Here is a 27,558-nt window from a genome sequence, read left to right as displayed (position 1 = left end):
GTGGGAGGGAGGGAGAGACCGAGTTACTCCTCATTGTGCCCAGTGTGCTCCGAAGAACTCTCTCTTCCAATTGCGCCCCCCACCTCAACCCCTCCCCCCAGCCCCTTTCTTACATTCCGGCGGAGGGGGGCGCGGTTCAGGGAGCAAAGGGGAGCCCCCCGTGTGTCTCGAAGGCCTCTCCCCACCCCCACCCCGTGTGAGTTTGTACTGCAAAGCTCCTTGGCATCCTTGCCTGGGTTGGGTGTTGGGGAGCTCAAATTGCAGCTACAAACTGGCTGGCAGCCAGGGGCCGTCTATTTAAAAGCGCCTGCTCGACCGGAGCCCGTAGTCTCTTTGGAAACTTCTGCCGGGGAAAAGAGCTAGGAAAGAGCTGCAAAGCGGTGTGGGGTTTTTCCTTTTTTCTGCTCCTTTTAATAACCCCCTCCTCCGTTTGCACCCTTCTCCGGGCTTCACGCAGAACCTACGAATCTCGAAGAAGTGGTGGCAGAGTGGGAGCAAAGAGGTGTTAGAATTTTGGATTCGGGGCTTTTTTTTTTTTAATTTCTCGATTTCGACATTCTCCCCCACCCTCGCGGCTTCAGCCGCCGCCTCTTACCTGTTCCGCGGCAGCCGCGCGCCGCTGGCAGCTGAGGGTTAGAAAGGAGCAGGGTGTACTTTAGATCTTAAACAAAATTTTTGAAGACAAATCCATTTTTCTCCCCCCACCCCATTCTCCTCCACAGCCTCCGAGCTCATTATTCCGGTGGTTGCTTTGAGGTGAACAATTTTTGGCTTTTTCCCCTCTGCAGTTCTGACCAGCTCCGGCTTGAGGGCTTGTCTCTCCAGCCTCCACTCCCTCCGCGTGCACCTGGCGCTGCTCTTTTCCCCCCAACCTGTTGCAAGTCTTTAATCCTTGCAGTTGGGGCTTGCTTGCAGGCACCGCAGCCCTCCGTCTCTCCCCACATTTTGCCATTGTCTGGGGGAGGGCACCTGCTCTACCTGCCAGAAATTTTTTTTAACAAGAAATTTCCCCGGGCGCCCTCTTGGCCCCTTTCTCCCTGCACTCTCGCTCTCCTGCCCCGCCCCAAGGTAACGGGGGAGACTCGGAGAAGATGGTGCTCACCGCGGTCCTCCTGCTGCTGGCCGCCTTTGCGGGGCCAGCCCAGAGCCTGGGCTCCTTCGTGCACTGCGAGCCCTGCGACGAGAAAGCCCTCTCCATGTGCCCCCCGAGCCCCCTGGGCTGCGAGCTGGTCAAGGAGCCGGGCTGTGGCTGCTGCATGACTTGCGCCCTGGCCGAGGGGCAGTCGTGCGGCGTCTACACGGAGCGTTGCGCCCAGGGGCTGCGCTGCCTCCCCCGGCAGGACGAGGAGAAGCCGCTGCACGCCCTGCTGCACGGCCGCGGGGTTTGCCTCAACGAAAAGAGCTACCGCGAGCAAGCCAAGATCGGTGAGCGCGCTCAGTGTGCCAGGCGGTTACACGGCGCACGGGCGGGGGACACGGGACAGGCTGGCTCCGCGCGCTGTGTCCAGCAAGTGGCTTAGAGCGGGGGTGCAGCCCGGGAGGAGGGCGGGGAGGGTCCTTGCCCTTCGGAACTGGAGCCCTGGCTCATCCAGCTGCCCTGGGCTGCTGTCTAGCCAAGCCTCTCGCGGTTTTCGTTCCTTCTCCTCGCCCCTGCCCCCACCTTACTCCACCGCACCCCTCCCCCTCGCCTGAATACAGACTCTCAGCTCCTACTCGGTCTTAAGGTCCAAATACCCAGGTACTCAGTCTCTGGTCTGGAAGGGTGCATGTTACATTATCAACCCCCTCCTCCACCTCTCCCCACCCACCCAATACCTTTTTTCCCTGAACTTGAAAAAAATCTCTTTTGTTAAAATATTGCTTTAACTGGGGACTTGGAGAGGCGTGACCAGCCTTCCGTGCTCAGTCCACCTTCGTCCTTCCCAGCCCCTGCCCCCTACCAGTCCCTCCTGACGTTTGTATCCGTCTGCTCCGACATACACACGCACGCACACGCACGCACGCACCCTTGGGAGCTCACGCCTTTTGGGTGGGGGCTTTGACGCCCCTCCCGCGTGCACACCCAGTGCTCTTGACTTAGTATGATTGATTGTGGTAGATGGTAAAACGTATTAAAACGCAAAATACCTTTTTCCTCCCATGAAGGGAAAGACTACTTGAGGTACGCTTGGCGGGGGCGGGGGCTGTGGGGAGAGGGGTCATGGGGGAAGGGATAGAAGGAGGGGTTTGGTGATCCGGTGCTGGGTGTTCGTGACTGAATCTAATTTCTTTTTCCCCGCCCCAATTCAGATTTCACTTAGGAAGAAAGGTGGATATAGGGTTGGGAGGCAAGAAGGGATGTGAAATTCAGACATCATTTCTCCGCCAGTGCTAATCCCCACCCCCACCCCAATCTCTCAAACCAGACCACAAGTGGGTGTGGCGTAAACGCAAGGAGGGCCCTGGAAACACAGAATGCAAAAGCCAGGGGGCGGAGACGGAAAAGCCACGCACCCGGAGCCTCCCCTCAGCCTCCTAGTAGCCCCGCCCCCAGATTGCCCCGCCCCCAGATTGCCCCGCCCCCAAATTCTCGGTGCCGAGAGTCTGGGGTTTAAAAGGTTGACCGAGCTACCTGCTCACTCAGAACAGTTCTGCCCCCTTCAGACTGGGTTTCTTCTCGGAGTTACTTAATCTTAATTTTTTTTTTTAAAGTTTTAATGGACTATGCACTAAAGTCTGGATTCTGAGACGTCAGCCTGGTGATTGATCCTCTCCGAAAGGGTTGGCTAAATAATGTTCATTCTGTGTGGTTTCTTGCTGGGACAATGCCCTCCCTCCCTCCTATCCCCTTCCATTACAAGCACCCCAACATGAGTTTTCCTAACTGCAAACCAGACTCTATAATGTAGGAAAGGAGTGCGCTGGCACTTGAGAAGAGGCAGGAGAGTTTTTCCGGATTCCACCTGGATCCCCGCAATTCCTGCAGGTTTTCCCTGTCGCTGGCGGCCGCCCCTCCAGCTTTGCAAGAGGTAGTCGCTCTCCGGATTGCAGCCTGCAAAATAGGGACAGAGGGCAACGTGCAGGCCCCGGAGGCCCCAGAGGCTGGCTTGTGGAGTTATTTTTATTAAGAGCCACTTGTCAAAGGCAGTCCCGCCCGCCTTCATCTCGGGGGATGTGGATTTGGGAAAGCTTAGCACCCGGGTAAAAAGGTATGAATCGATTTCCTGGCTTGGAAGGGAGCGCTCTGGATGACAATCTGGTCACATCGAAAGTATGCACGGTATCACTCAGCCGCACTCTGGCCCCACTTTTATTTGCCCAAGTGTGTGGTTGCTGTGATGCGGTTGGTGTGGAGGGAGTGCTCACAGGGCGCACGCGCGCGCGCAATTGCTGAGAGAGCAAATTGGCGCATCCAACTTTCCAGTTCAACCCGCTACACACATACACACACACACACACACACGCCGGCTTTTTGCCCCAAGTAAGATGCCCTTTAGACTTCTCTGCAGCCTCTTCCTCAACCCCCACCTTCAAGGAGCCTCTGAGCCAACACATAGCAGCCTCCCTGCCCCGCCCCCACCCCGCTCCAGCTCTTCTCACCGACTCCACCCCGCCTTAGGCAGGTGCCTGACCGACCGCAGTCGCGGGATGGCTGCGCTCCACCGGTGGCTGGAGCTGACGCCTTCCTCCTGGACCGACGGGATGGGAGTGGGCGCTCCTGGCTGGAGCCTCTCTAAGCTCGAAAACCGTTGGGTGGGTCCCCAAAAAGTTGGACATGGTGCAGAGAGGAAAATGAACAGAGAAAGGAAGGAGCGTTTTAGCTCCTTTGGCCAAAATTCCTGCTCCGCAACATCCTCTATGCCCCCTACCAAAGTCAGCAGGGCGAACTTGCATTTGCCCTCCCTCTCGCGATTGTCATATACATACAAATACAGATATAGATGATATACGTATACATGTATATATATATACACATGTATCTTTTAACACGTATGTCTATAAAGAGATAGATAGATAGATATGTAGGTAGATAGATATTTTTAAGCAAAAAAAAAAGTGCCTTTCTAGAATCTGAAATGGGGAGCTGAGCAGAGCGCGGCGGCTGGCGGCCAGAGCTGCTGGAGGAAGAGCGGGCGGGCGGGCGGAGCCTGGCGTTTTGCTGCGCGCGTTGCTGAGCAACCGGGAGTCCGCCCGCGAGCCCGGCGCGGGAGCGCGCCGCGCCGTGCATTTCATTTGGGCGAGTTCAGGGGCGAAGATAGATACAGAAACACAGGGCAGTGTGTGCGAGGCTGGAGGAAGGCGGGAGACGGGAGTTATTTATTGGACCCAGTTCAATAAATATCGGTGAGCTGGGTCGAGTCGAGGAAGGACCGGGCTCTGCCCTGCGCATTGTTTGGCAAAGGAGCCTTGTGGCTTCTTGGGCGGGAGGGCGGCGCGCAGACTTGCCCGGGTCTGGGTGATCTCTCCTGTGCCTGTGAGCCATTGAATTTGGGATGCAGGAAGAAGCGCTTTCTGGGTTTCAGTTCCGTCACTGAGAAATAAGAGAGAAAGAAGGACAGAAAGTATGCTTCTGGGAAAGAAAAAAAAAATCCCTCAATAAAAATGAATTCAGCCTTTGCTTCTTGGAGGGGTTTGGCTTCCGTCAGCCTGGCATCCACGCCACGCCTGGTCCAAATGCCATGTTGAAGTCAAGTTCCAGAGTTAGGTTTATTGGCCAAATTTGTGTCTGGGTTGAACAAGACTATGGAAAACTGAAGGAGCCAGATGGCTTTCCCACCCGCGCGCGCCCCCTCCCTTTGAAACGAGTCTTTGAGAGGCTGGCTGCGCCCTGAGCCAACCAAAATGGGAGTTGGGACGGCTAGAGATGCTGCTTTTAACTTGAGCTTTCTTGCCGTCCTCCCCCCACCCTTCTGCTGTGTCAGCTCAGACTGGAAGTGCAAGCACAGCTGGCCACAGTGAGACCTCATTTTCTTTCCGTTTCTTTTTTACTCTTTCTTATCCCTCCCTCCCGCTCCCCCCTCCCCCTCCCCCCTACCAAGGCATCCCCTGGGGGCTTGAGTTTTAAGTCAGTGCCGCTCGAGTTAGTCCTGGGGCTGGGGTTGGATTTGAGCAGGCAGGTGGATTTGCAGCTGCAGAGGGACGACCGGGCTGACCTAGGAGCCAGAGGTCACTGTGGGGGTTACAGCAAAGGGCATGGGAGCAGGAATCCCAGCAGAAACCCTGGTCCTCTTAAGGGGGGCCGGGGGGGGGGGGATGCTAGGGGGAAAGGAAGGTGATTTTTGTCTAAAGTTTTTACTTTGTACCTGAGCAATTCCTTTGCAACTCTGAGTTATTTAATGTGTGGAAAATAAAACTTTGGAGACGGGATCACCAACTCCAGACCCACTGCGTCCAGAAACTGGAAGAACGCTATAAACGGACCAGGTACCAATGAGGGCGGGAGAAGGGTTGCTGGGAGAGACAAAGAGGCAGTGTGGAGGGTTTTGTTTAAGTTTTCATTTTGCATTTTTGTTACAGTTGGTCCAAAAGTTGCAGTCCCCAGAGGCCAGCCTTAAATTGCAATCTGGATATGTTTTCCAAAACGCTAAGATGTATTACGTAGTTGCAAAAATCAATAAGCAAATAAACAAGGAAGCCAGTTCTAGGCTTCTCCTCCTCTCTCCCCCATATCCAGAGAACCCCCCACTTTTGTCTCCAGTTTCATTTCTTTCTCTGATTTGTTATGATGTCAGGGTTTTTTGGTATAAATCCAGAGGAATGACTGGAAACCTGTATGATAGGCGAAGTGGCCTTTCCTGCCTGGCCGCCCAGCTTAGCCCGGTCCTAGCTTCTCTCCAGTAGTTGTCTGGGTGCTGGCCGAAGATGCTAAAGCTGGAGGGAGCCCCCAGCCATCCTTGCCATCGAGGCCTTCATCTTACAGATGTGGACTCTGATACGCAGAATGCAAGTCACTTGCCCAAAATTAGTCACAGGGTTAGCAGCAGAACCGGGGCTAGAACCCAGCTCTTCCTCTCTGGTCCTTGGACTCCATCCGCTGCTCCTGGCTTGTGTCCCTGTCACTAGGGCTCTGGCTGGGGCCTCGCCTAACCTGCAGTGAGGCCTTCAGCAGACACTGCCCAATGCCACCCTCCCATGGTGAGGGTTGTAAAGATGGAGGAAAAGCTCAGAACTTGGGAGTGCTCCATTCTAGGGGAATGAAGTGTCCCCAAAATGGAGAATGCAACACCCCGCTTATTTACAGGCACATTCTATTCTGTCCCTTTTTCTACACAGTCTTGCAAACAAGGCTGGCTAGGCCAGTGGTTTGGGATAGCAGAGGGATGGGGCAAGGAGAGTGGAAAGAGGCAGTGTTCAGCCCAGACCTCAGGTCCCTGTGCCAAACCTCATTTCCTGAATGACAGGGGGCTCTCCTGATGTGGGAAGGCAGGCGGGCCCTCTCTGGCCCTCGGCTGTGCAGTGGTCCGACATCTCTAAGGACAACATGCACAGAAGTGGCCTGTTCCCATGGCAACCAGCCTCCACCACACAGGCCTTTCATGAAGCCCGGCAAGGGAGAGGGATCTGAGCTCAGGTTGGGTAGGGTGGGATGAGGGAATGGTTGGGGGATTTCTGCATCAGGAGAAAAGAGAGAAAACCACAGAAGTTGATAAGGAAGAGAACAAGAGGGCCGCCTGGTTTTTGAACATATGCAGGTATGTGGGAGATCTCTCTGGAGGAGAGGCGAGGGGCCTGGGGATTTCAGTTGGTCTAAGGAATGCCTGAAGCCTTCCTAATACATCCTCACCTGGGGGATGCTCAAGAAGGAGGCTGCTAAGATAAGTCCCTCTTCCCAATAGGGTAGACCTGCCAGGTGAGCTCTCGGGGAGTTTTAAAGTAGATGAGTTATCTTCCTTTTGATCCTTCAGCCTAAACCATCAGATCTGGCTCATCCCCTTGCCAAGTCCTGAGCAAGGCCCAGACTGAGTTTGCTCTCGAAACCCAGCCTCATAGGCCCTCTGCTGGTTTGCAAAGATGTTCTGTGTGGGCTCCAGGTGTCCTGAACCACTTACATTGCACCATCAGAACCGCAGTGCCTCTGTCACCCCAGTGACAACGACGGTCCCTCCAGACCCTTTAAAGCAGCACTGACCGGTTGAAATAGACTACAGGCCACCTGTGTAACTTCAAGTTTTTGGGTTGCCACATTTTTGAAAAAGATAGAAAAAGAACCTGGTGAAATTAATTCTAATCATATATTTTCATTCAACATAGTCAAAATATTACCATTTCAACATATACTCAAAATAATTATAATGAGATATTTTACTTTCTTCCGTATTAAATCTTGAAATCTGATGTGTATTTTACACTTACAGCACATCTCAATTCAGACCCTAAATTTTCATTGGAAGTACCTGGTCTGGATTTCTAGGTTTCATAAAATTTACAGTTGAAAAGTAAATTCGTAGACCCAGTTTTTCCAAACATACTCAAAAATCGGTTTTAAATTTAAATTAATTTAAATGAAATGAATTTTAAAATTTAGTTCCACTAGCCTCATTTCAAGCATCAGTAGCCACACGTGGCTAGTGGCCACAAGCGAGCCCTCCCTCACCTGAGAACCTGAGAAGTGAATCTGTCTCCACTCTCTCCTGCCCACAAAGAGTCGAAAAGGAAAAAATGTCTGAGCCTTGATAGCCAGGCAGGACACAGCTCCCCTGTTTGACCCCTGGCAAGTCTCTCTTCTTAAGGGGACCTGGTGGGGGGGGGGGGGGCGGGGGAAGAAAAGCAGAAGTTCCAGCCGTGTGCTCCCTGCTGCCCCCTTCTGGTTTTGCAGGACTTTGCGGGGAATGCAGCTCCTAGGCATCATATTCTGAATGGGCTGTGATGAACCACAAGTGGAAGTGTTGCCAGGCCAGAGAAACAGCCAGGGGCGTCCTCCCCCTCCTCAGCTCCCCTTCCTCTATTCAGAGGCTGCTCCCCACCTGGCCCCTCCATTACCTCCTGGTTTGGGGTGTGTACGGGGAACAGATAGAGACGTTTCTACTGAGCATGCTCCACCTTCCCCAGCCCTAGACAGACTGGAAATACTCATCTTGGGAGGTGTGCAAAGTGTGTCTTTCTTATGGGTAAATTTATCACCAGCTGCCTCCCAGGGATGAAGAAATGTGCACCAGAGTCATGGCCCTGAATCCTAATTTCCCCAGGAAAAAAAAAAAATGAGGGAGACCCTTCTTTACCTCTGGTCCCTGGACAGTGGGAGATGTGAGAGCGGGACCCCCACCTTTCATTCCAGGGGAGCATCACCAACTTCTTACCTGCCACATCTCCGCCTTTTCTCTCCCCACCTTTTGGGAGGGAGAGCTGGTGCCGTAATGCAGCGTGAAGGAAGGGGATTACACAGGGAGGAACTCCCGGGGGGGAGCTCTCTAAGTGGGGACTAGTTGTGGCAGCCAGCCTCCTGGAGACACGGAGAGCCATCGCTTTCCAGCAGACCTGTCTGCAGTCCCGGGAGCCTCAGACCTTGTGCTCTGAAAGTAGACACCTGTCACCAGATTTTGAGTTGGCGATTGGAACTAGGGAAGTCAGAGGCAGCAGAGACCTGTGCTGAGAGTTAATTAGCACACATCAACTCTCGTAATCCTCATGATGACCCTGTGGAGAAGGGGCTGGCATCATCCTCCCCATAACTCAGAGGAGAAAACCAAAGCAAAGAGAGGGAGGAAGAGATTAGGAGAGGTCCGTGTAACTCTGCGCCGAGGTTTATTGAACCAGTGGTAGCAGCCCCACCTTCCCCCAGGAAGGGTGACTGAGGGGTGAAGAGTCTGGCTCCCGATTCGGAGTGGTTGCCCGTTTGGCCATATGGCATCTTTACTTCTCTGCTCAGGATAGAGATATTACATGCCTGCGCCGGCTGACTTTGCCTTTTGGTTTAGCGCACCTGCCCACATTAGTTCTCCTGGCCTGAAATGGGCTCAGGGCTGTGATGGAGCTCCATGGGGTAAGCCTATTGCCCTCAGCATCCAGTCATTGACTCTGAATCTGCTCCCCGCCTCTGCCACTCACCCCTAGTCAGCAAGACTCCCCTCCAGTGTCTTCTTGCAACGCCTCCCTTCTTGCCACTGTTCCTTCAGCTGATGGTTGTTTGAGTTTGTTTTCCTCTTGGAAAGTCAGACTCCTTTCCTTCTCAGCCCATAATTCAGGTTAAAAAGAGCCCAGAACATGCACGTCTGTTACTGACCACAGAGGAAAAGAAAACAGTGTCTTCCAAGAGAGACTGGGGCAAGGCAGTCACTGGTCAGGGATGGAGCAGTGGGAGGAGGGACGTTGCAGCTCCCCGGGCAGGCTCCACAGCCCCTCCCTGCAGCCCTGTCCCCTCTCTCCTTGCAAAGGCACCCACACACAGTGTGACGGAGTCGTTTGGCATCCACAGCTGAGAGCCCATCAGACTCCGGGAGACTGAGACGTCTCAGGGTTTTTAAATAGGGAGCTGCTGATCCATCATTCTCCCATAAGCCTCATGTAGCGAAGAGCAGGAGGCTGCAGGCTGGCTAGGAAACGGCAAGGTGGGGAGGGGGCACTGAGCACCTAGGCACACCCAGATATGAATCAGCGTCCTCAACCAGTGCTGTCCAGTAGAATTGTCTGCAATGATAGAAATATTCTATATCTGTGTTGTCCAACACAGTAGCCACTAGCCACAGTGGCTCTGGAGCACTTGAAATGTACCTAGAGCCACTGAGGAGCTGAATTTATAATTTGATTTCATATTTATTAGTTTAAATGGCCCCATGTGGCTAGTAGCTACTGTACTGGACAGTGCAGCCTTAGGCCAAAGAAACCCAGGAAATCCTGGGGACGCCTACTTCTCTCCCACCCCTGCAGCCTCCTCCTCCTGCCTCCTTGCTCCCTCTGGGCAGTTATTATGCTTGAAGTCAGGGGCATGAGTGGAATGACCTCTCAGGGCATCCTGAGGTCTAACATGCCCCAGCTTATGTGACAGAAATGCTTCGAGACCCAATTCTCTCTGTCTCTTGAGCAGATCCATGCATCTCTCCATTTAAAGATTATTTATTGAATACTACACACTGGAGAGGAAATGACAACACAGCTCTTCCCTCAAAACGTTGACTGTTTAAATTCCACAGAGGGAGCCAGAAGGAGAGCCAGAGGAAACCCGGCTCCCCTCTTCATTCCTTGTAGAGGAGACACGGGGCAAACCCATCCTGTTTTCTGACTGGAAAAGGAGACTTTCCTCTCTCCAGGTCCAGGTGGCCTGGCAAAGCCCTGCCTCCTCCCTGAGCTGTGAATTCCAAGTACACCTCAGTTTCCGGAAGTAAATCCCAATATCAAGGCCACCTCAGGTTTCTCTTAAGTTTGATTATGAAGTCAAGACAGAGTGGGAGGCTAGCACCAGCCTGGGCCCAGGCTGTGAATGGGGCCAGGGTGTGATCAAGGGCTCCAAATGGAAGGATGGCTTGCAGGGAACAGCAGGTCCCCAACTGGACCCGTCCAGTCACTGTGACCTGGGAACAGAGTGGGATGAGAAAGTGCCTGGTTCTGTTGCTAAACCATCCTCCCCTATGAGAGGACAGCAGCGGCAAGAGGGAGGGGTGGAGACAGTGGGGGCTCAGGCAGGGAAAGCGCACTGTGCACCTGTGCTGTGAACAGCACTACCCACCTGAGGATGCTCTGGGTCCACAGCAGCCAAGCCTGCACCCAGAGCCGCTCTGTGTTTGCAGAATGGCGTGGTCCTCAGCAGGTGTTCATGTTGTCACAGGGAGGGCCTGTGTTCCCACATGCGTCTTGGTGCATGTTGCCGCACCAGTGTGAACAGGCAGCACCATGTGAATGAAGGAGGGTCTGAGCTGGCTGACGGGACTAGGGTAGAAGTCAGAACAGAATCAGAGCCTACCACAAAGGTAAATATCAGGACAATATCATAGCCCTCACTTCCTTGGTCATTGGATAAGATCACAGGAAATTAAAGGACTCTGCCTCCCCAGCTTCCCAGAGGAGGGAACAGTACTGAGCAGCACGCATTTCCCATCCTCTGCAGAATCCTTTCAAAGTGATGCCTAGAGACAGGAAGGAAGGAAGGCTCCGGTGGGTTTCTTTTCTAACCCTGATCACTTTTCAGTTGCAGATTAAAGAAACAGCAGGGAGTTATGTGCAGATAAGCCTCGCCCCTTCCCCTCCAGCTGCCACATCTGCCTCCTCCACCGTCCCCCTCGCATGGGTCCTTTCCAGTCCTCACTTGTCCATCTCTCTCCCTCTGCATGCTGCAGACACACAGAGGGAAGGAGAGGGTTTGGATGGTTGTCAGAGAAGTAGTGAGAGAGGCACACAAATTCCAGACTCTGAAATGGCTTACAGTCCCTAGAAATAAGTACCGGGGACATGTTGTGTGGCCATCAGTCTCCCCTGCCCTCTACTGGCCGTATGGAGGTATTGACCTGTTTGTCCAACAGCTTCTAGAACCCACTGCGCTAAGCTCCCTCCATTGCTGTTCACGTGCGGGGCAGCTTCACCAGGAAGTCCTCCCTTATATCCCGCCTGAAGCCCTTCTGCAGCCCCGGCCCATTGCCTCTTGACGAAATAGCTCAGGAGCTGCCAGGCTGCTTGTGCCTTCTTGTCTTATCTAAAACTTAAACCTTTCCAGAACTGAAAGCCTATTTATGACTCGGCCTCAAAGCAGCTGCACAGGGCTAGCTGGCGCTGGCATCCAGCTCCCCTCTTCCTTTCCAGCCCTTTAATCTTCGTGGCTCTGCCCTGGCTCCGCTCCACGTTTCCGCTGTGTCTCTGGAGCCCACAGGTGCCACAAGACCCTGATTAGTGTCTTTGACACTCGACTCCCCTGCTACCTAAGTAACAGGTCCCATGGGGTTAAGTGGCTCCAAAACCTAGGAGACACATCAAAACTTTAAGCCTGCCCTTCAGAAGCAGCCAAAGAACCAGCAAACTAGGGACAATGTGCCTGAAGTCCCGGCGAGGTGAGGCTGGGGGAAGGGGAGAGGGCTTGCGAATGTGTTTGAGTTCCTTAAAGAAGATACAGGGATCTGCACTCCGTCTTCCAGGAGCATCACTGCTTGGCCCCAACACTTTCAGAGAAGACACTAAGAGAGGTCACATAAATTTGCCCCAAAGTCTATCGAACCATTGTTGACATCCCCATCCTCTTCCCAGAAGGGAGACTCAAGGTTAAGGGCGGCCCACAGCGCTCTTAGAAAAAGTCCTCAAAAGTGAAGAGTCTTGAGAAGAGCTGTTCATACACGGCGGGCCAGGAGCCAACAAGCTTCCATGTCCACCAAGGCCAGAGAGAGGTGAAATGACACCCTCTGACCAAAGGGACAGAGAGGCCCCCCCAAAACAGGTGACCAGAGGAGGATGGGTGGCACATGCATCCCAGATGTCTTTAAGAACTAGGACGAGTTCCCCTGGGATGGCATAGGTACTCATTTCGGCTTGGACACGGGCATGGACTAGATAGTCTACTGGAAGGATCCCAGGAGCTGGTACAGCCAGCCGCCGGGGTGGGCAGCGTCCTGGGCTCTCCCCTTGAAGAGGTGATTCCTGGAGGCCCGCTCCACAGATGCCCCTGAGGGAGCTGCTCATCCTTCTCCCGTGCCCTGGTCAGCACCCAGCCCTCTCGCCCTCCCCCCCTCACATCATCTGGTTACAATCTTGATTGGGAAGGGGTGTGGCCATGCCCCCCCAAAATGCTCCCAGCTTCTCAGTGCCAACCTTCTCTTGCCCTCTGCTCTACCCTTCTAGTCACCTGCTTTTTGAGGATTAGAATGCTTGGTGACACCCAGAGAGGTGGAGTGAAGTGTCCCAAGTCACTCAGTAAGATGGGCCCAGCAGCCATAGTTAGCTTTTCCTCTCCTCACCCCTCCTCCCCCAGTCCTGAGCCTCAGGTTTGGGCCCTAGTTACTAGACAACAGAGCCCTAGCCTTTCAATTTGTACAGAGCTCCCCAAACCAGCTTGGCTCTTCCCTGCATCCCACCCCAATTCTAGCTCATCCCACAACCAAGAAAATTTGATTTGCCCCGAAACATCACTCCTTTAGCTAATATGGTCTAGAAGGCTACATCCCAGCCCCCAGGCACGTCACTGTGTGGATTAGTCAACACAGCAGGTTTGGCAGAGTCGAGTCAGGCCCTGAGTCCAGACCCGGCGGCAGGGGAGTGGAGTGGGCTGCTAAAGGTGGGGGCTGGCACGTCTGCTGCTGAACTGGGTGCAGGGAGATCCTGCGTGCGGCTATGCTATTTGCTTTCTGCCCATCATCTCCTCTCCGGGGACCTCTTCTCTTCCTGGCCTGTGGTTACATTCCTATATCACCTGACCACCCAGAACACTGCAGGCCGGGGAGCTTCCCTCCCAGGCCCTTAATGATCAGATCCCTATTCAGTTAAATTTGACAAATCCCCAGCCGCGAGACAGACAGGTGCTCGCGCGCTTCCTGCCACCTGCCGCCCCGACAGGGTGAGGCCAGGTCTCCCAGTGCCTCCCTTGGCACACAGCGAGCTTCCCCTGGGCTGAGATGAGAGCTCCTGCTTGGGACACAGAACAGTGTCTGCTCCCGAGCTGCTCTCTCCCTGCCCCTCTCATCCCCACCTCCGTGGAATGCTCTCCTTCTGTTTTCCGTCCCTGACACCTTGCCATCACGGCTCCTGGGTAGCCTAGATTGCGGGAACGGATGGAGAACAGATTTTCCTTCACCCGTTTTGAGTCATATGGGGTCGTCCCAAAGCCCTATGTCCTTTTTCTAGAATTTGAAAAGGAAAGAGGGCAATATAGACAAGGGCCTCCCTGCCCCCACCGCACTGCCCTGTCCTTGGTCTCATGTGGGCATCCTGGCCACACCCTCGTCACCTGGGAAAAGCAACCCAAGACCACTGCACTCTGGGTCTGCCGAGGCTGGCAGGGCGCCTGTGAAATAACAATTGAATGGAGATCTGTGGACCAAGAAAAGGCCGGGAGGGTAGAATGAACAGATCAACAAATAAATGAACAAAGTCCTACTTCTTTAAAGGTCATAAGTCAGCTAAGTATAGACTGTCACCATGTCACTCCTATATATAACTGCGCCTGCCCCAGCCAGCTGTCGGCCTCTCTTGGCCTGGAGCTGGGTTATGTTCCAGCCTCCCAGGGCCCAGAGCACAGAGCCGGCTCTGGGCCAGAGCAGGGAGCCAAGCCTCAGGGTTCAGTGTCCCCTCGCCCACCAGCACTGCTCCCCGCTAGGCCCCACATTTCTGGCTCTGTCCTCCTCCTGCCCTTCATGGTGGCCCCCACCACCCTGCTAGTGCAGACCCCCAGGACCCTCCTGCCCCTGGTTTCCCAAGTCCTAATATATCTCAACTGCAGCAGTTCTGAAGGCACAAATACCTCACAAGAGGCCTTTCTTGTCCCTGCGTGGCTGTCCCCTGTTTTCCTCCAACAGCCTGGAACTGTAGGTTGTGTTCTGACATGGCAGCCCCACCTGCAGCCACTGCCTCATCCACATAGCCAGCCCCCCAGCAAGCAAGCCCCTTACCACAGTGTGAGCTCTCCCATGGGCCCCTCCTCCATGCCCCCTTCCAGCCCCCAGAATGTCCTCTCCCTCCTTTTTCAAGACCCTCCCACTCCATGAAGGCTTCCTAGACTCGCTCTTCTGGACTCCAGTCGTGTGCCGGCAACTTCCCACCACTTACATGAGCGTTCGCTCTTCTGCCTTACTTCTCTGCTTTCCCCCCCTCCGGTCAGCCCCAGGAGGGCGGAAACCCGGTCTCCTCACCCAAACCTCCCAGCCTGGAGCCCTGCACGGTGGGGTCTCAGCCCCCAAAGGCTGATCTGCATCCTCCCTCCTTGCCCCCCGCAGACAGAGACTCCAGGGAACATGAGGAGCCGACCACCTCCGAGATGGCAGAGGAAACCTACTCCCCCAAGGTCTTCCGGCCCAAGCACACCCGCATCTCCGAGCTGAAGGCCGAGGCAGTGAAGAAGGATCGCAGGAAGAAGCTGACCCAGTCCAAGTTCGTGGGAGGAGCCGAGAACACTGCCCACCCCCGGGTCATTTCTGCGCCGGAAATGAGACAGGAGTCTGAGCAGGTGAGTCCTGAGGATTCTCTCCCCATCTCCTTCTGCATCCACACTGGGCAGACTTTGCCCCAACCCCGACTTTTGACCTTTCCCTGCCTCTACATGACCATTCGTGGCAGCTGGAGGTGCTTAGGCTAGACCTAGGAATGGACATACCACTGACCATGGCAGCTCAGCTTGGGGTTCAGGAGAATTCTCAGAGCTGGCAGTTATCAGGAGCCAGGACTTATCTGGCTGGAAAGGAGAGGCAGTGCTCAAGGAAGGTGCCAGCCCACCAGAGCGAGCACACGCCAGGTGTGTGTACGCCCTGAAGCTGTGTCCTCACCTCGCCAGAGACGGAACATTCTCCAGAGCATCCACAGACAGCCACCTCTGCACTTAATTACTCAGCAGAATGGAGGAGCTGAGGGTGGGTGGCCTGGAAGACAAATGGGGTAACACGCCTTCGTACCTGGTCAAATGCAGGTTCTGCATCCTTTCTACACCCAGGGTGCATGATGGGTGAGAGGGAGGAAGGACCTTTGGTAGCGACTATTGCAACAAAAAGCGGCCACTTTTCCCGCAGATGGTTTAGCCCCCGCCCCCTAGGCCACGCGTCCTGCACGCAGGTGGTTTCCACTTGAGACCTGCCACGCCTCTCATGCCCCCGTCCACACACAGGGCCCCTGCCGCCGACACATGGAGGCTTCGCTGCAGGAGCTCAAAGCCAGCCCGCGCATGGTGCCCCGAGCCGTGTACCTGCCCAACTGCGACCGCAAGGGATTCTACAAGAGAAAGCAGGTACGCCCAGCCCCTGCCTGCAAGCCCAGAGGGCCCCTGGGATGCCCTTGCCAGAAAACCTCTACCTCTAAATGCCCAGGATCTCTGGCATTGGCAGTAGTGTTTCCCGACCCTCCAATAACCAAGCTCGTACCACCATCTGGATTTAATGATTCACCTTGTTTTCATGAATTCGTTTTAAAAGGAAATTTTGTGTCACTCTCCCATCCCATGTTGATGTGTTATTTTCTGATGCACACACACATAAATATTGCACACATAAGACTTTAGAACGTATTTTTACCGCGTGCCACCTGGAATCATTTTGTGTCCCGTTCACAGCCCACCTACCCTTTGGGGACCCCCATGGCTGGTCACCCAGTGAGACTCAGCCTGTGGCAGTGGGACCAGGCCCTCAGGCAGTGGTTCTCAGACCTCCCAGGGCACCAGAATCCCAAGGCCTGGCTCAGACACTGGCTGCAGGCCCACCCCAGCGCATCCGAGTGTTCGGTCAGGGTGGACCCAGAGAAGGTGGCGTTTCTATCAAGTCCCCTCCTGGTGTCCCTGCTGCTCCACAGGGACCTCATCTAAGTCAGGGCTCAAGAGCCAGGTGGCCTTGGGTCAGCTCTTGGTTCTGCACATACTAGCAGTGTGCGCTCTTTCCTCAGTTAGTCAACGTCTCTGCCTCCGGTTTCTCATGTCAAATGCAGAATTGTACCTGTGATCTCACACGACTGTGAGGAATAATGGGTCAATCCTTGTAAAGCACCTGATCAGCTCCTGCCATATACAAGTGTGAAGTAGTGTCTTGTGCATGGTAAAGCTGTACAAGTTATGCCTCCTGGCATCATCATCATCATCATCATCATCATTATTATTATTATTATCATCATCAGATCCTGTAGCTTTCTGGAGAATGCCAAGGTGGAGGACCCTGAATGGGTGACATAAAAAAGAGGTGTAGGAGCCCACCGAGGGCAGACTGCCCAAATTAGCATTTTCCCCAGGGCCCTCTCCATGCAGAGGGGACGCCAGACCCCCAGGGTTGGGTACAGCCCCTCAACTCTCTGGGGGCAAGAGTTGGTCCCGGGTGGGGAAGATAAAGGCCAGGCAGGAGCGGATCCTGGGGTACAGCTGCCCTCACCGCCTGTCGCTCCCCCCACCCCAGTGCAAGCCTTCCCGCGGCCGCAAGCGTGGCATCTGCTGGTGCGTGGACAAGTACGGGATGAAGCTGCCCGGCATGGAGTACGTCGATGGGGACTTCCAGTGCCACACCTTCGACAGCAGCAACGTGGAGTGACGCCTCCCCTCCCCGCCTTTCCCTCGCCCCATCCCACCCCAGCCCCAACTCCAGCCAGAGCCTCCCTCCACCCCAGGACGCCACTCATTTCATCTCATGTAAGGGAAAAGAATACATATATCTATCTATTTGAGGAAACGGAGGACCTCGGAATCTCTAGCAAGGTCTCAACTTGGAAAATGGCAACAATGGAGATTCAGAAAGCTAAGGAGACACCCCACAAAATGGTTTTCTTTTCGAGGCAAGTTGAATGAACAGGGAAGGGAAGAGAGGAAGAATGAGAGAGAGAAAGAGAGAGAGAGAGAGAAGGAGCGGGAGAGGGAGAGAGAGGTAAGCATATGTGTAACAGACAGGGAAAGACAAACAGAGTTGGAAAAAGAGAAGAGGAAAGTGGGTGAGAAGGCAGGTGCACTGGGCCGTGGATGGCTCCACCTTGCTGTCCAGCCTGGCCCGAGATGGGGAAACAAGATGGCCCAACATGTGACGTTCGATGACACACCTAGGGTTTTCCCAGTTTGGATGGGTCACAGGGGGAGCAAGGAAAAGATGAAGGTGTCGGTGCCTCTCCCGGGTCTGTCTCCTCCTCCAGCCAGCAGCTGTATGGCTCCAGCCCTGTCCTTCCCGTCCTGCCACCCCAGCAGAGCGTTCTCTCTCCCCCAAATTTATAAAAACAAAAACGCATTCCATCCCTCTCAAAACAAAACAAATTAATAAGTGAGTGATATGAGACAGACAGGTTCTCCGAGGCGGGTACATCCATATGAAGTATGTGTGCATATAGCACACCCCTGCAGACTTAGAAATCAACACACACTCCAACAGTGGAAAGACTGGTTCTTCCGGGGAACTAAACTACGTGCAGAACGAAGCGTGTGGTTTCAGCACCTCATTGCATTCAATTCGCAGCAGCACACCCTCTGGGGGGAGGATAGGCTGAAAAAAAAAACGTGGGCTTGTATTTATCTACAAGGCTCCATATAGTCACGTATAGGCATATAAATCTATTCTCTTTCTCTTTGTTTCCTTCCTTCCTCCCTTTCTTTCAAAGGTTTGCATTAACTTTTCAAAGTAGTTCCTATGGGGGCGTTGAGGAGCTTCCTCATTCCGGGCAAACCAGGAAAACCCATATTCTTCTAACACAACCCCGGGCACCAGATTTGCTGCCCTCAGCCGTCTGTGGGACACAGGTTGGGTTTTTCATGACTTCCCTTGTGCACGTGTGTTCATGTGAACCCCTGTGCCAGGTAGACGAGAGCACTCAACGGAGCACCCACCGTGCTCCCCAGCACATCCCCTTTGAGCCTTCAGACCCTCCAGAAGTCACCGTCCCTGGACCCCACACCAAACGAGCCCAAGGTCCAGGTTTGACCCGCTGGTCCTGTCCAGCCTTTCCATTTCATCTGGACAGAGCCTGCATTTTGAAAGCCTCTCTCTCAGTCTTCATGCTGGCAGAGCAGGAGAGAGACCGAAATGAGAGATGGCAAAGCAGGAGATGGAGGCAAAAAGGCTTTAAATACAGGGAAACAGTAAAAGTGATTGTTCAGGCCAGAGCAGATGGAGTGAGGGTCAGTGGGCTGCAGGATCAGGGGGCGGACTGCTCCCTTCTAGCTTTGCAGCAAAGCAACAGAAAGGAGACAAAGCCAGGAGGAACTTCCCCAGCTCCCCTCTCTGTGAGCCCTCTGGAATCACGAAGAAGGAGAGAGGAAAATGGGGGAGCAGGTTGTAATGGAGAAATGAACTTAATCCAGGCCTTGAGCCAGGGAAGGCGAGTAACTTGAGGTGGGTCCTAGACTTTAGCGGCTGGACAGGAGTGAGGATCAGTAGAGACTGGGCATGCTTTGGAAGGGACAAGGCTATGTGCTCACATGCCCACTTTCACCCTGCAACAAGGGACTGAGGCCAGAGGGTCTCTCAAGCTCTTCGTCCACTCTGGCCAGTCCTGGCAGCCCCTCCCTGGGGTGGAGGATGGAGAAAGGCCCAGGACTAGCAGGGAATGGAGGATTTGGGGGTGCTGTCATTTGGCAGCCAGATGCTGAACCAAGAAAAATCCCACTTTCCACTGTTTTCCTTAAATGGGTGGCCTTGGGGCTGTCCCCTGAGGCTGGAGATGGCCTGCCAGGAAAGGAGGCTCGGACACTGACAAAGGAGCCCCCTTCTCGCTGTGAATACAGCTGTCTCCCCTCTTTCCTGATGGCTTGACACCGTGGAGCCCACCATCAACAAGAAACTTGGGGCAGTGAAGAGAGACAGCAAAGAAGCACATAGATTTCAGCTAGTGGAGAACTCGCAGCCGTGGAACGTGGGGGACGTCTCCCGCTCCCCTGAACAACACAGCTGGTGGGGATGGGAGAGCGGTCAATCTTCATAGGACAAAGGGCCCGATGGGGATGGCAGCCCTGAGGACTTACTTGGCCTGCTGTGTCGGCATGCCCCATCTCTCTGTGCAACTGTCCCCGAGCCCCCGACTCTCGTTTCTACATCTCAGGCCAGTATCGTAAACCCTTCCCACTTCATCTTCCTTCTGCCGTTCTTTCTCTGGATCTTGAGCACTCGTCTAACTGGGATCTGCCGAGTGGATACTGGGGAGCCATTCTCCATAAGAAAAGACTGAGCCAGGAATTGCATCCCCCACCCCACCCTTCCCAAGGCCTGGACCTGGTTCCTGAGAGGGGCTATCTCTTCTCCCCCACGCTGTTTACTGGACTTTGCTGGGCCTCTGCGCCTCACATCGGCTCTTTGCTGTCAGCCATCAGGTGAGGGATTATGGCCTGGTTTAACTCCATCAGTCTCTTCAGCTTTCCAAAGTTCATGCCAACTAACCCAAACCTGTGAGTCTCCAAGGCTTATAGGGGGTGATTCTGGTCAGCTGGCCACTCCCCATAGGACGCTGGACCTTCATGACAGAAGCAACACAACCTCCCAAAGGGGAGGTCTGGCCTAAGCCTAGAGTGGGGAGACCAGGGGAGAGAGTCATTGAGGAAGATGGCGCCCCTCCCTTGGGCTGGGTGGGAAGAAAGGCAGGCGTGAAGTGCTGCCAGCTGTGAAGTCCTGAGCGGGGATCATCTTGACTCCAGGCTGCCTGTTGGCCACTGCCCACCCAACCAGAGGCCTTAAGCTCCCAGTTTTCTATGGCCTCAAGTCTAAATGTTGCTCCCCCAGCCCAACAGGAGGTCTCTTCCTATCCCCCTTTTGACTCACGCCTCACTCCAGCAGTGGAGACATCCCTGTAGATTCCCACTGCTGCCAGGTGATGGAGGGAGGCTTAGCCAGGACTGATCCTCCTTCCCCAGAGCTGCCCTACCCACCAGGCAAAGCAGGGCATCTGGGAAGGAAGAGACTCGAAAGTTCCTCAGACAGCCAGGCCTGGACAGCCAGGCCTGGAGACATTCAAACCCCGACATGGGAGAGGACGGGAGGTCCAGGAGGCCCTGTGTGGTCCTCTCTCCTGTCCCCTCGCCCATTTTCCCATCACCACCTCAGTGGTCTCCATGGTAACCCTACACAGTCAACCTCCTCTGGGGAGGTGGGCCTGGACCACCCCTCTCCCACCACCTAGCTCCGTAGCAGCCACAGGGCTACTACACACCCGCAAGCCCCGCTCAGGTGGGGCAGTGTGGCCACTTCCATCCATTCAGCCCCGAGAGGGTTCCAGCTCAGATGGGAACTCCAGAGAGGTGTGGGCCAAGGAGGGGCAACCCTCTGGTCTCGGAGAGGATGTATGTGGCTTCCCAGAGAAAGGAGGCTGTCTCCAGAAGTGGTGGGACAGGGCACAGGGGTTACCTGCCGGCAACCTGGGCATGGGACTGTCTTTATTTTTAAAACCACTAAAGTGCAAAACTCATTTTGCACTTTCCTCCACTTTTTTTTCTCTTAGGTTTTTGTGTCTTTTTTTAAACATACTGTCTTGGTTTTCAAATGGAGTATATAGTTTAGCCATTTCTACAGACTCTGGCCTCCTCTCTTTAACTCCTTTTGGATGGGGAGAGGGAAGGTGGGGAGGGCCAGCCGCCTCGCGCCCAGCACCCCACCTCTCGGGTCCCTGGCCACCAGCCTGAGTCCTGTATCTTCCTCCTCTACCATCACCACCGCCACCACCGCCACCACCACCACACAGTAGCCCACGGGATAGACAGTTGTCAGACAAGATTCCTTCAGATTCCGAGTTACCTACCGGTTTTTGGTTTTTTTTTTTTTTTTTGAAACAGCAATAACCACAGCACATATTACTGTAGTTTTTTATAGTTTTACACACATACATACCATAGCTCTGTTCTCTCCTCTTTTTCGTTTTCACCTTTTTAAAAAAAATAAATAAATGCTCATAATCTTTACTGGTGAAAAGGATGAAAAAAATAAACCAACAAACAAAACCAGTTTGTGGACAAAAGAAAAAAAGCGGAAAAAGAAATCACCCGAATGTGGAAGAGCTCGCCTCCTGTTTAGCATTTTGTACCTAAGGAAATAAAAATAAAAATAAAAAAACAGAGGATCTCACGTTTTATTAAAAAAGTGAAGATTGCTGTATGCTATTTATTCAACTTATAATTTATGTACTCCTTATCTTTGTCTTTTGTCGCGACAAAGCCTTTATTTAATAAAGTTATGCGTTCAGTTAGCCTGCCTCAGCTTCCTCCGAGGGCCCAGGGAAGGTAGGCAAAGGGCGAGTGAGCACACAGGAGCGTCCTCAGGCCAGGCCCCCCTGGGGAAGAGAGAGGGCCTGCTCCCTCCAGAGGGGACCCCAGGGCTGCCCTCCCATCCAGAGCTTGGGTGCCCCCTTCTCCATCCGTTCAAAATTGTCTCAGTGAGTTAATGCATAGAACGCTCTTAAACAGCAGGTCCAGCCACTGTTTTTCTTATTATTATCGTTTAATCTCAGCCCATGCTATTAAATAAAGTGAGCTTAATTTGATGGGTCTCTTCTCCTTGGAGAGGACTTTAAGGAAGGCATTTCTAGAATGTTCTTCAGTCACTTATTCCTGTGCCTTGAAAACTGTTAACTCCTGGGAACCTCCGGCCGCGGTATCTCCCACCTCCCGCTCCCACACAGCCCCCACTGCTGTTTCTGTCCCGTAAAGAGGGAGGCTATGAAATGGCTAGTGACTCTAATTTCAACCATCCAGCAGCTTCGAGATCGTGGTCCCTACATTGTCCTCCTTTCTGCCTCCATCGCCCTGTTGCTCTTCCTTCCCCGGCCCGTTCTTCCCTCAGGCCCTTCTCCTGGTCTGCATGTCCCCCTTCATTTGCGGATCCCACAGTGGCACACTGCCCTTTATACATCCTCCTGTCTGCACCCTGAGGGGGCTCCCAGGTTCCTGCAGGGAGACAGTGTTGGCAGCATCTCCACTCTGCCCCGCCGAAACCCCAGTGGCCTGCCCCAACTGAGTCACTTGGCAAGTGGAGTAATTGGGAGCATCCCTGCCTGGGGAGGGGGTTGGCCCATCACTGGGCACATGTCCTTCGGAAGGTTCCCTGGAACACTTTGTCCTGAGACCTCCCAGCACCAAGTTGCCTCAAGGCCTTAGGGTAGTCAGACCCCCAAAGAGGCCCGTGCACGCCTCTGCAGACAGCGATCTCTTGGCAAGTGCCTAGCAGTGAAGGCAACGATGGAGACTGTGCAAGCTGCACTAGGAGGCGCAGGGAGGGGCCAGGCGCCCTCCCCCTTTCCTTTGCAGGGGCCTTGATGAGTAGGGGACAGGAAGAGTCTTGTGCAGGGAGGCCATGCTGGTCCAGGTCAGGCCACGTGGCGCCACCTGCCCTAGGACTGTCTCCAGGCCTCTCCATCAGCAACTAATCACCCTACCTTCTTCCTGGAGGGGATGTGAGCCAGGATTCTTCTCCCGCTCCTCCTCCAGGGCCCATCTCATCCAGGGCCCCCTCCACCATGCTCTGCTACTCGCCTGGCGTCTCCTCCCTACCCTACAACCTCATCTGTGAACTCCCTGCTCATCTACCGAAGTCCTTTTGGATCCTGGCTCCCAGCTGCCCCTCCCCTTGTCCTGCCCCCACCTGGCACAGGTCAGTGGTCGTTGGGACATCCCACACAGCACCTCGGTGATCATACACTCACCTGGGCTCCTTGTGATCCAGAGGACTGGGCTGGGGTCAGGAGTCTGCTGTCTGCCACCCTCACCCCAGTGGTGTGCTGGCTGCTCTGTTACTCCCGCAGCTGCACCAATCTCACCTCCATCCACCGAAGCCACACCCTGAGCCGGGGACTCTAATGCATTCCACGTGGAAAATCGGAAAATCCCACTCTCCCATTCAGTGAGAGAAATGGGACGAGGGAGCTGCCTCGTCAGCATTTTACTTAGTGGAGAAGGAGAGTCTGTGGTCTCCCCCATTCTATCTTTCCATCCGTCAACACTCTCTTGCTCTGCTTCCTCCCCTAAGGAGGCGGGAGCCCACGGCTCCACAGTCAGTTTCCGCTTGTGCGGGTCTCGCCTGCTCTGGATAAACCTCACCAGCCAATATGGTCACTCCTGCAGGGCACCGCGGAGCCTTGCTGGAGAAATTCCCACCATCATGCGGGCTGACATCACCACAGAATGTCCAGGCTCCACCTCCTGCCTGGAGAATCTACTAGGGGCCCCAGCTGGGTCGTCTCCCTCCCACTTTCCCCTCCCGTCTACAACACACTGTCGTGCATCTCCCCACACTGCCTTCTCCCTGTCAGAGAAAACCCAGACCCACCTGTGCGGCTGTCCTATTTTCCCATTCCTCACCCCACACACACAGTGAGCCACAAAACCACCGCCCGTACTCTCCTTCACTCTCACATCAGCGCTCCTCTGTTTCCAAGGGACAGCCCCCTTCCTTCAATCTCCCCACCGGCTGCTACCCCTCCTCCACCAACCACCCCCTCTCCCGCTGCATAGGTGATGGAGAGGGAGGGGAGGGGATGGATATGAACACTATCTTGTAGATGGAACTGATGGGACTTGACCATGAATTGGATGTCAGGATAAGGATAATGGAAAGTCAAGGATGTCTTCTCCCCCCAGCGACCCCCAGGCAATGCACAGTGCACTCATCTCGTAAACTCCAGTACTGTGCCTGCCTTATTTTATCTTACACTGTACAAAGGACAAATTCGACAAGAACAAAATTCGAACCCATCACTTTCCTCTAAACTACCCCTCTTCTCCCTTCTCCTCCGCCTCCCCGTATTCTTCTTCCTCTCTTTGCTATCTCAGAGAATGGCACCACCTCCGCCCAGTGGCCCACGCCTGACCCCCAGGCATCATTCTTGACTCCTCATTTACCCCCTACACCCAATAAGTCTCCAAGTCACAGGAATAAGCTACCTCACTGACAACTCTCAAATCTGACCCTTCTCTTCACCTCCCCTGCCTAGTTCAGATCATGCTCACTTCTCACGGGATCACTGCCATTTCCTCTTGCCAGGCCCTTCCACCCACTCTGTGTCCTCCATGCTGGAGTCTCAGCTGGAGTTCACTGTCTAAAACTCAGATCAGACATGCCCAGCCTCGGCCTAAATTTGTTCCTCAGCTCTTGAGAGCTTTCGGTGCAAAGTTGAAATCCTTCAGCATGACACCCTAGGTCCTTCCTGACAAGCTCTCTCTGGCCTCCTCTTCAGCTACTCCCCTGCCTGAACCCTCCCTTTACCACAGGAAACCCTGACCACCGCCAGGGCTACAGGTCCATTGTACATAGTTCAAGCTCTGTCTGGATCCTGCCATACACACACACACACACACACATCCCTCCTTTCCCCGAATTCCTACTTCCTCCTTACAACTCTGACTCTGCACCCTCTCTGAGACACAGATGTCCATCCTTCTGGCGCACCTGGGCACACCTCCGTCACAGCTGGAGTCATCACAGAGTTACGTGGCTGGTTCCCTCCACTAGAACGTCAGCCCTTCAGGGCAGGAACCAAAGTCTCATCTTCCTTCACCTTCATTATCATCCTAAAACCCTAACACTGAGCCTGGGATACAGTACCAGCTATGTGTTGGCAGCACTTGGTATATGTCAGAATGATTTCATGTTCCCAAAGCAATTCTTTGCGATAGAAATTATCCCAATATTTAAAGATGAAGTAAATGAGGTTCAGAGGTTAGAAATGGGTCCAAAGTCATATGGGTCATAAGTAGTAGAGCCCAAATTCTGTTCAAAGGCTGCCTCACCTCCAAGCCCACGCTCTCAACCACGTCACATGTAGCTAGCTAGCAGTCAGGACTCGCCTGACAGACACAGCCACCGCAGCAGTGACTCCAAATTCAGAGGACATCAGAACAGGCCAGCTTCCTGGGCAGCAGCCTGTGCAGTCCCACAGGGCCCCGGGCTCGGTTTAATGCTCTGTTGTCACTGTCTCGAAATTCTTACTAATTTCTGAACAAGGGGCCTGAATTATCCTTTTGCCCTGAATCCTACAAATTAGGTCACCTAGAAATTAGGTGATTCTACAAATTAGAACCACCCTAGAGGCATGTTTCAATGCAGATTCCCAGGTCCCCTCCCAAGCCTCCAGCGCAGGAATGAGTCCCGCGATTCCTCGAGTTTAACAAATTGACTCCTTCTGGACTCCCGGGACCATCTCTGAAGCAAGACTCTCTGAGACGCTGTGTAAACTCAGCTGCAGTTCTTGGCGCTGCCACACGGTGGCAGTAGAGTCCCAGCGTTGGTCAACTGCCGGGCTTTCAACGAGCAGCTCAGTTCCAGATCAGCTCGACATCAAGATCCCTGTCCAGCCAAGCATCTTCCCACAGGGGGCATTTATGCCTTCCCTCAGCCGCAGTCTTTGGGTCACACTATACATCAGTTAGTGTGGCTCCTGCAGCCACAGCACAGCAAGGCGCTGCTCGCACACCGGTAACACCCTCCTCTTTAGAGGGTTTAGAGGCCGTGGGCAAGTGGGACAAAGATGGGCAGGAAGACTGTGACATCTTCAGGAGCACTCTGCACAAATAGTACAGAAAGGACCCAAGTGAGTTGGCAACCATGGGGCATGCGGGCTCACTCCAGCCATGGCCTGGTCAGAATCCCTCCCATCGTAGACAGTCCTACAGTTCTCGAGGTACATTCACAGCCACTGGCTCACATTGACACTATCCTGTTATTTGAGGGTGAAACCATCCCCACCAGAGGGATGAGGAAAACTGAGGCTCAGAGAAGGCGAGTGACACGGCTCTCGGGCAATGGAATAACGAGGGTGGGATCAGGATTCAAACCCAGCTGTCCAGATGCCAGCATTCTTCTTGCCTCCTCCCTGGCTCTGCATTAGAATCAACCAGGAAGCTTAAAACTAACTAAGTCCTGCGTGGGCTCCGCTCCAGACCAATCAGACCAGCATCTCTGACGGTGGGCCCAGCCGGCGGATTCAAACGTTGCCAAAGTTGAGAACTGCTACGCTTGCTCGGAGAGACAGCCGCCGCTGCCCACGGGGAGGGGACGGAGAGGGGGGCGCCCACCAGTGGATGAAGGGAATCAGGCCCCAAGCAGGGACTGCTGACCCAGGGGCGGGGCCTGTAGCCCCCTCGGGTCTCCCAACGCACCCGCCCCAGCCCGCGGGTGGCAGTGTAACGCAGGGGCAGCATCCCTGCTCGGCAGATAGGGGCCATGGAGGTTGGGCAACTTCTCCTCATCGGTAAAGAGGAGCTAACAACAGCACCTCATCTGTGGATTCACGAGGATTAACTGAATCAACGTACTTCCGGGGCAGCCAGCCACTGGCTGCGGGACCCAGTGTCCTGCTGGCCTTGGCCTGGGGAAGCCCAGCAATGTGGCCCGGGGTCTGTCTGCTGGAGAGGACCTGGTTTTCTTCTACTCCAGCGAGAGAAGCTCACCGCACGGGAAAGGCCCAGGTGTCACTCTTCCCTCCCCTGAGTTGCCAGGAGGGTCAGGAGGGTGACGGATCGATGGGACAAAGCTGCCTGTCCACTCCTCTGGGGCAGGAAGGGGTCAGACCCCAGACACAGAAGAGCAGGTAACATGAAAGATGGGGCTCAATGCGCCGTGCTGGGGAGGGGGCGGGGGTGGACCGTGGGCCCTACAAGGCGAGCCCGCCTTCCCTGTGGCCCACTGCAGTCGGGGAGCCCCTGGAATTCGCCGGGGCTGGGGGGCGGACAGAACAAAGGGGGAGCTCTCTCACAGGATTTTGCTTCAGAAGTAGCGCCGGCTTGTGCGCCTGTGTTCTAGTCCCTTTGTTAACATTGCTGTTCTGGAGCCAAATGAGGACTTGGGCCCCACAGCGCAGAGCCTGAATTCTCACCATCTTTGTGAATGGCTGGCCCACTACAGCCCAGCTCCCTTTCCGCGGGGCTGAGTTGACGGCCCCCCGTACAGAAGGGAGATCTCCTTATTTCGGGGGTCAGAGGCCCCCAGTCCCCACGTTTCCCTGTTCCCTTTCTCCTTTTGCGTGTCATCTGAAGGAGGAACACAGACATGCTCCACGTCTCCTTCCGCGGTGCCCACGGGGGCGGGCTGGGGACAGAGC

The 27,558-nt window shown here is 54.4% G+C and overlaps 1 protein-coding gene across 1 annotated transcript; it reads left to right on the top strand.

Moving 5' to 3' along the window:
• The first annotated feature begins 249 nt into the window (after positions 1-249).
• On the top strand, positions 250-21,714 carry IGFBP5 (insulin like growth factor binding protein 5). Its single transcript, XM_008519909.2, has 4 exons — positions 250-1,425; positions 14,820-15,049; positions 15,701-15,820; positions 16,968-21,714. Exons 1-4 carry the CDS (start codon positions 1,092-1,094, stop codon positions 17,097-17,099), a joined length of 816 nt encoding a protein of 271 aa, XP_008518131.1. The 5' UTR covers positions 250-1,091; the 3' UTR covers positions 17,100-21,714.
• The last annotated feature ends 5,844 nt before the right edge of the window (positions 21,715-27,558 follow it).

Source organism: Equus przewalskii, chromosome 5 (genome assembly GCF_037783145.1).
Source record: "Equus przewalskii isolate Varuska chromosome 5, EquPr2, whole genome shotgun sequence".
In the NCBI taxonomy this organism is placed as follows: Eukaryota; Metazoa; Chordata; class Mammalia; order Perissodactyla; family Equidae; genus Equus; species Equus przewalskii.
The sequence above is the reverse complement of the archived record's forward strand: the minus strand, read 5'-3'. Positions and strand labels throughout refer to the sequence as shown.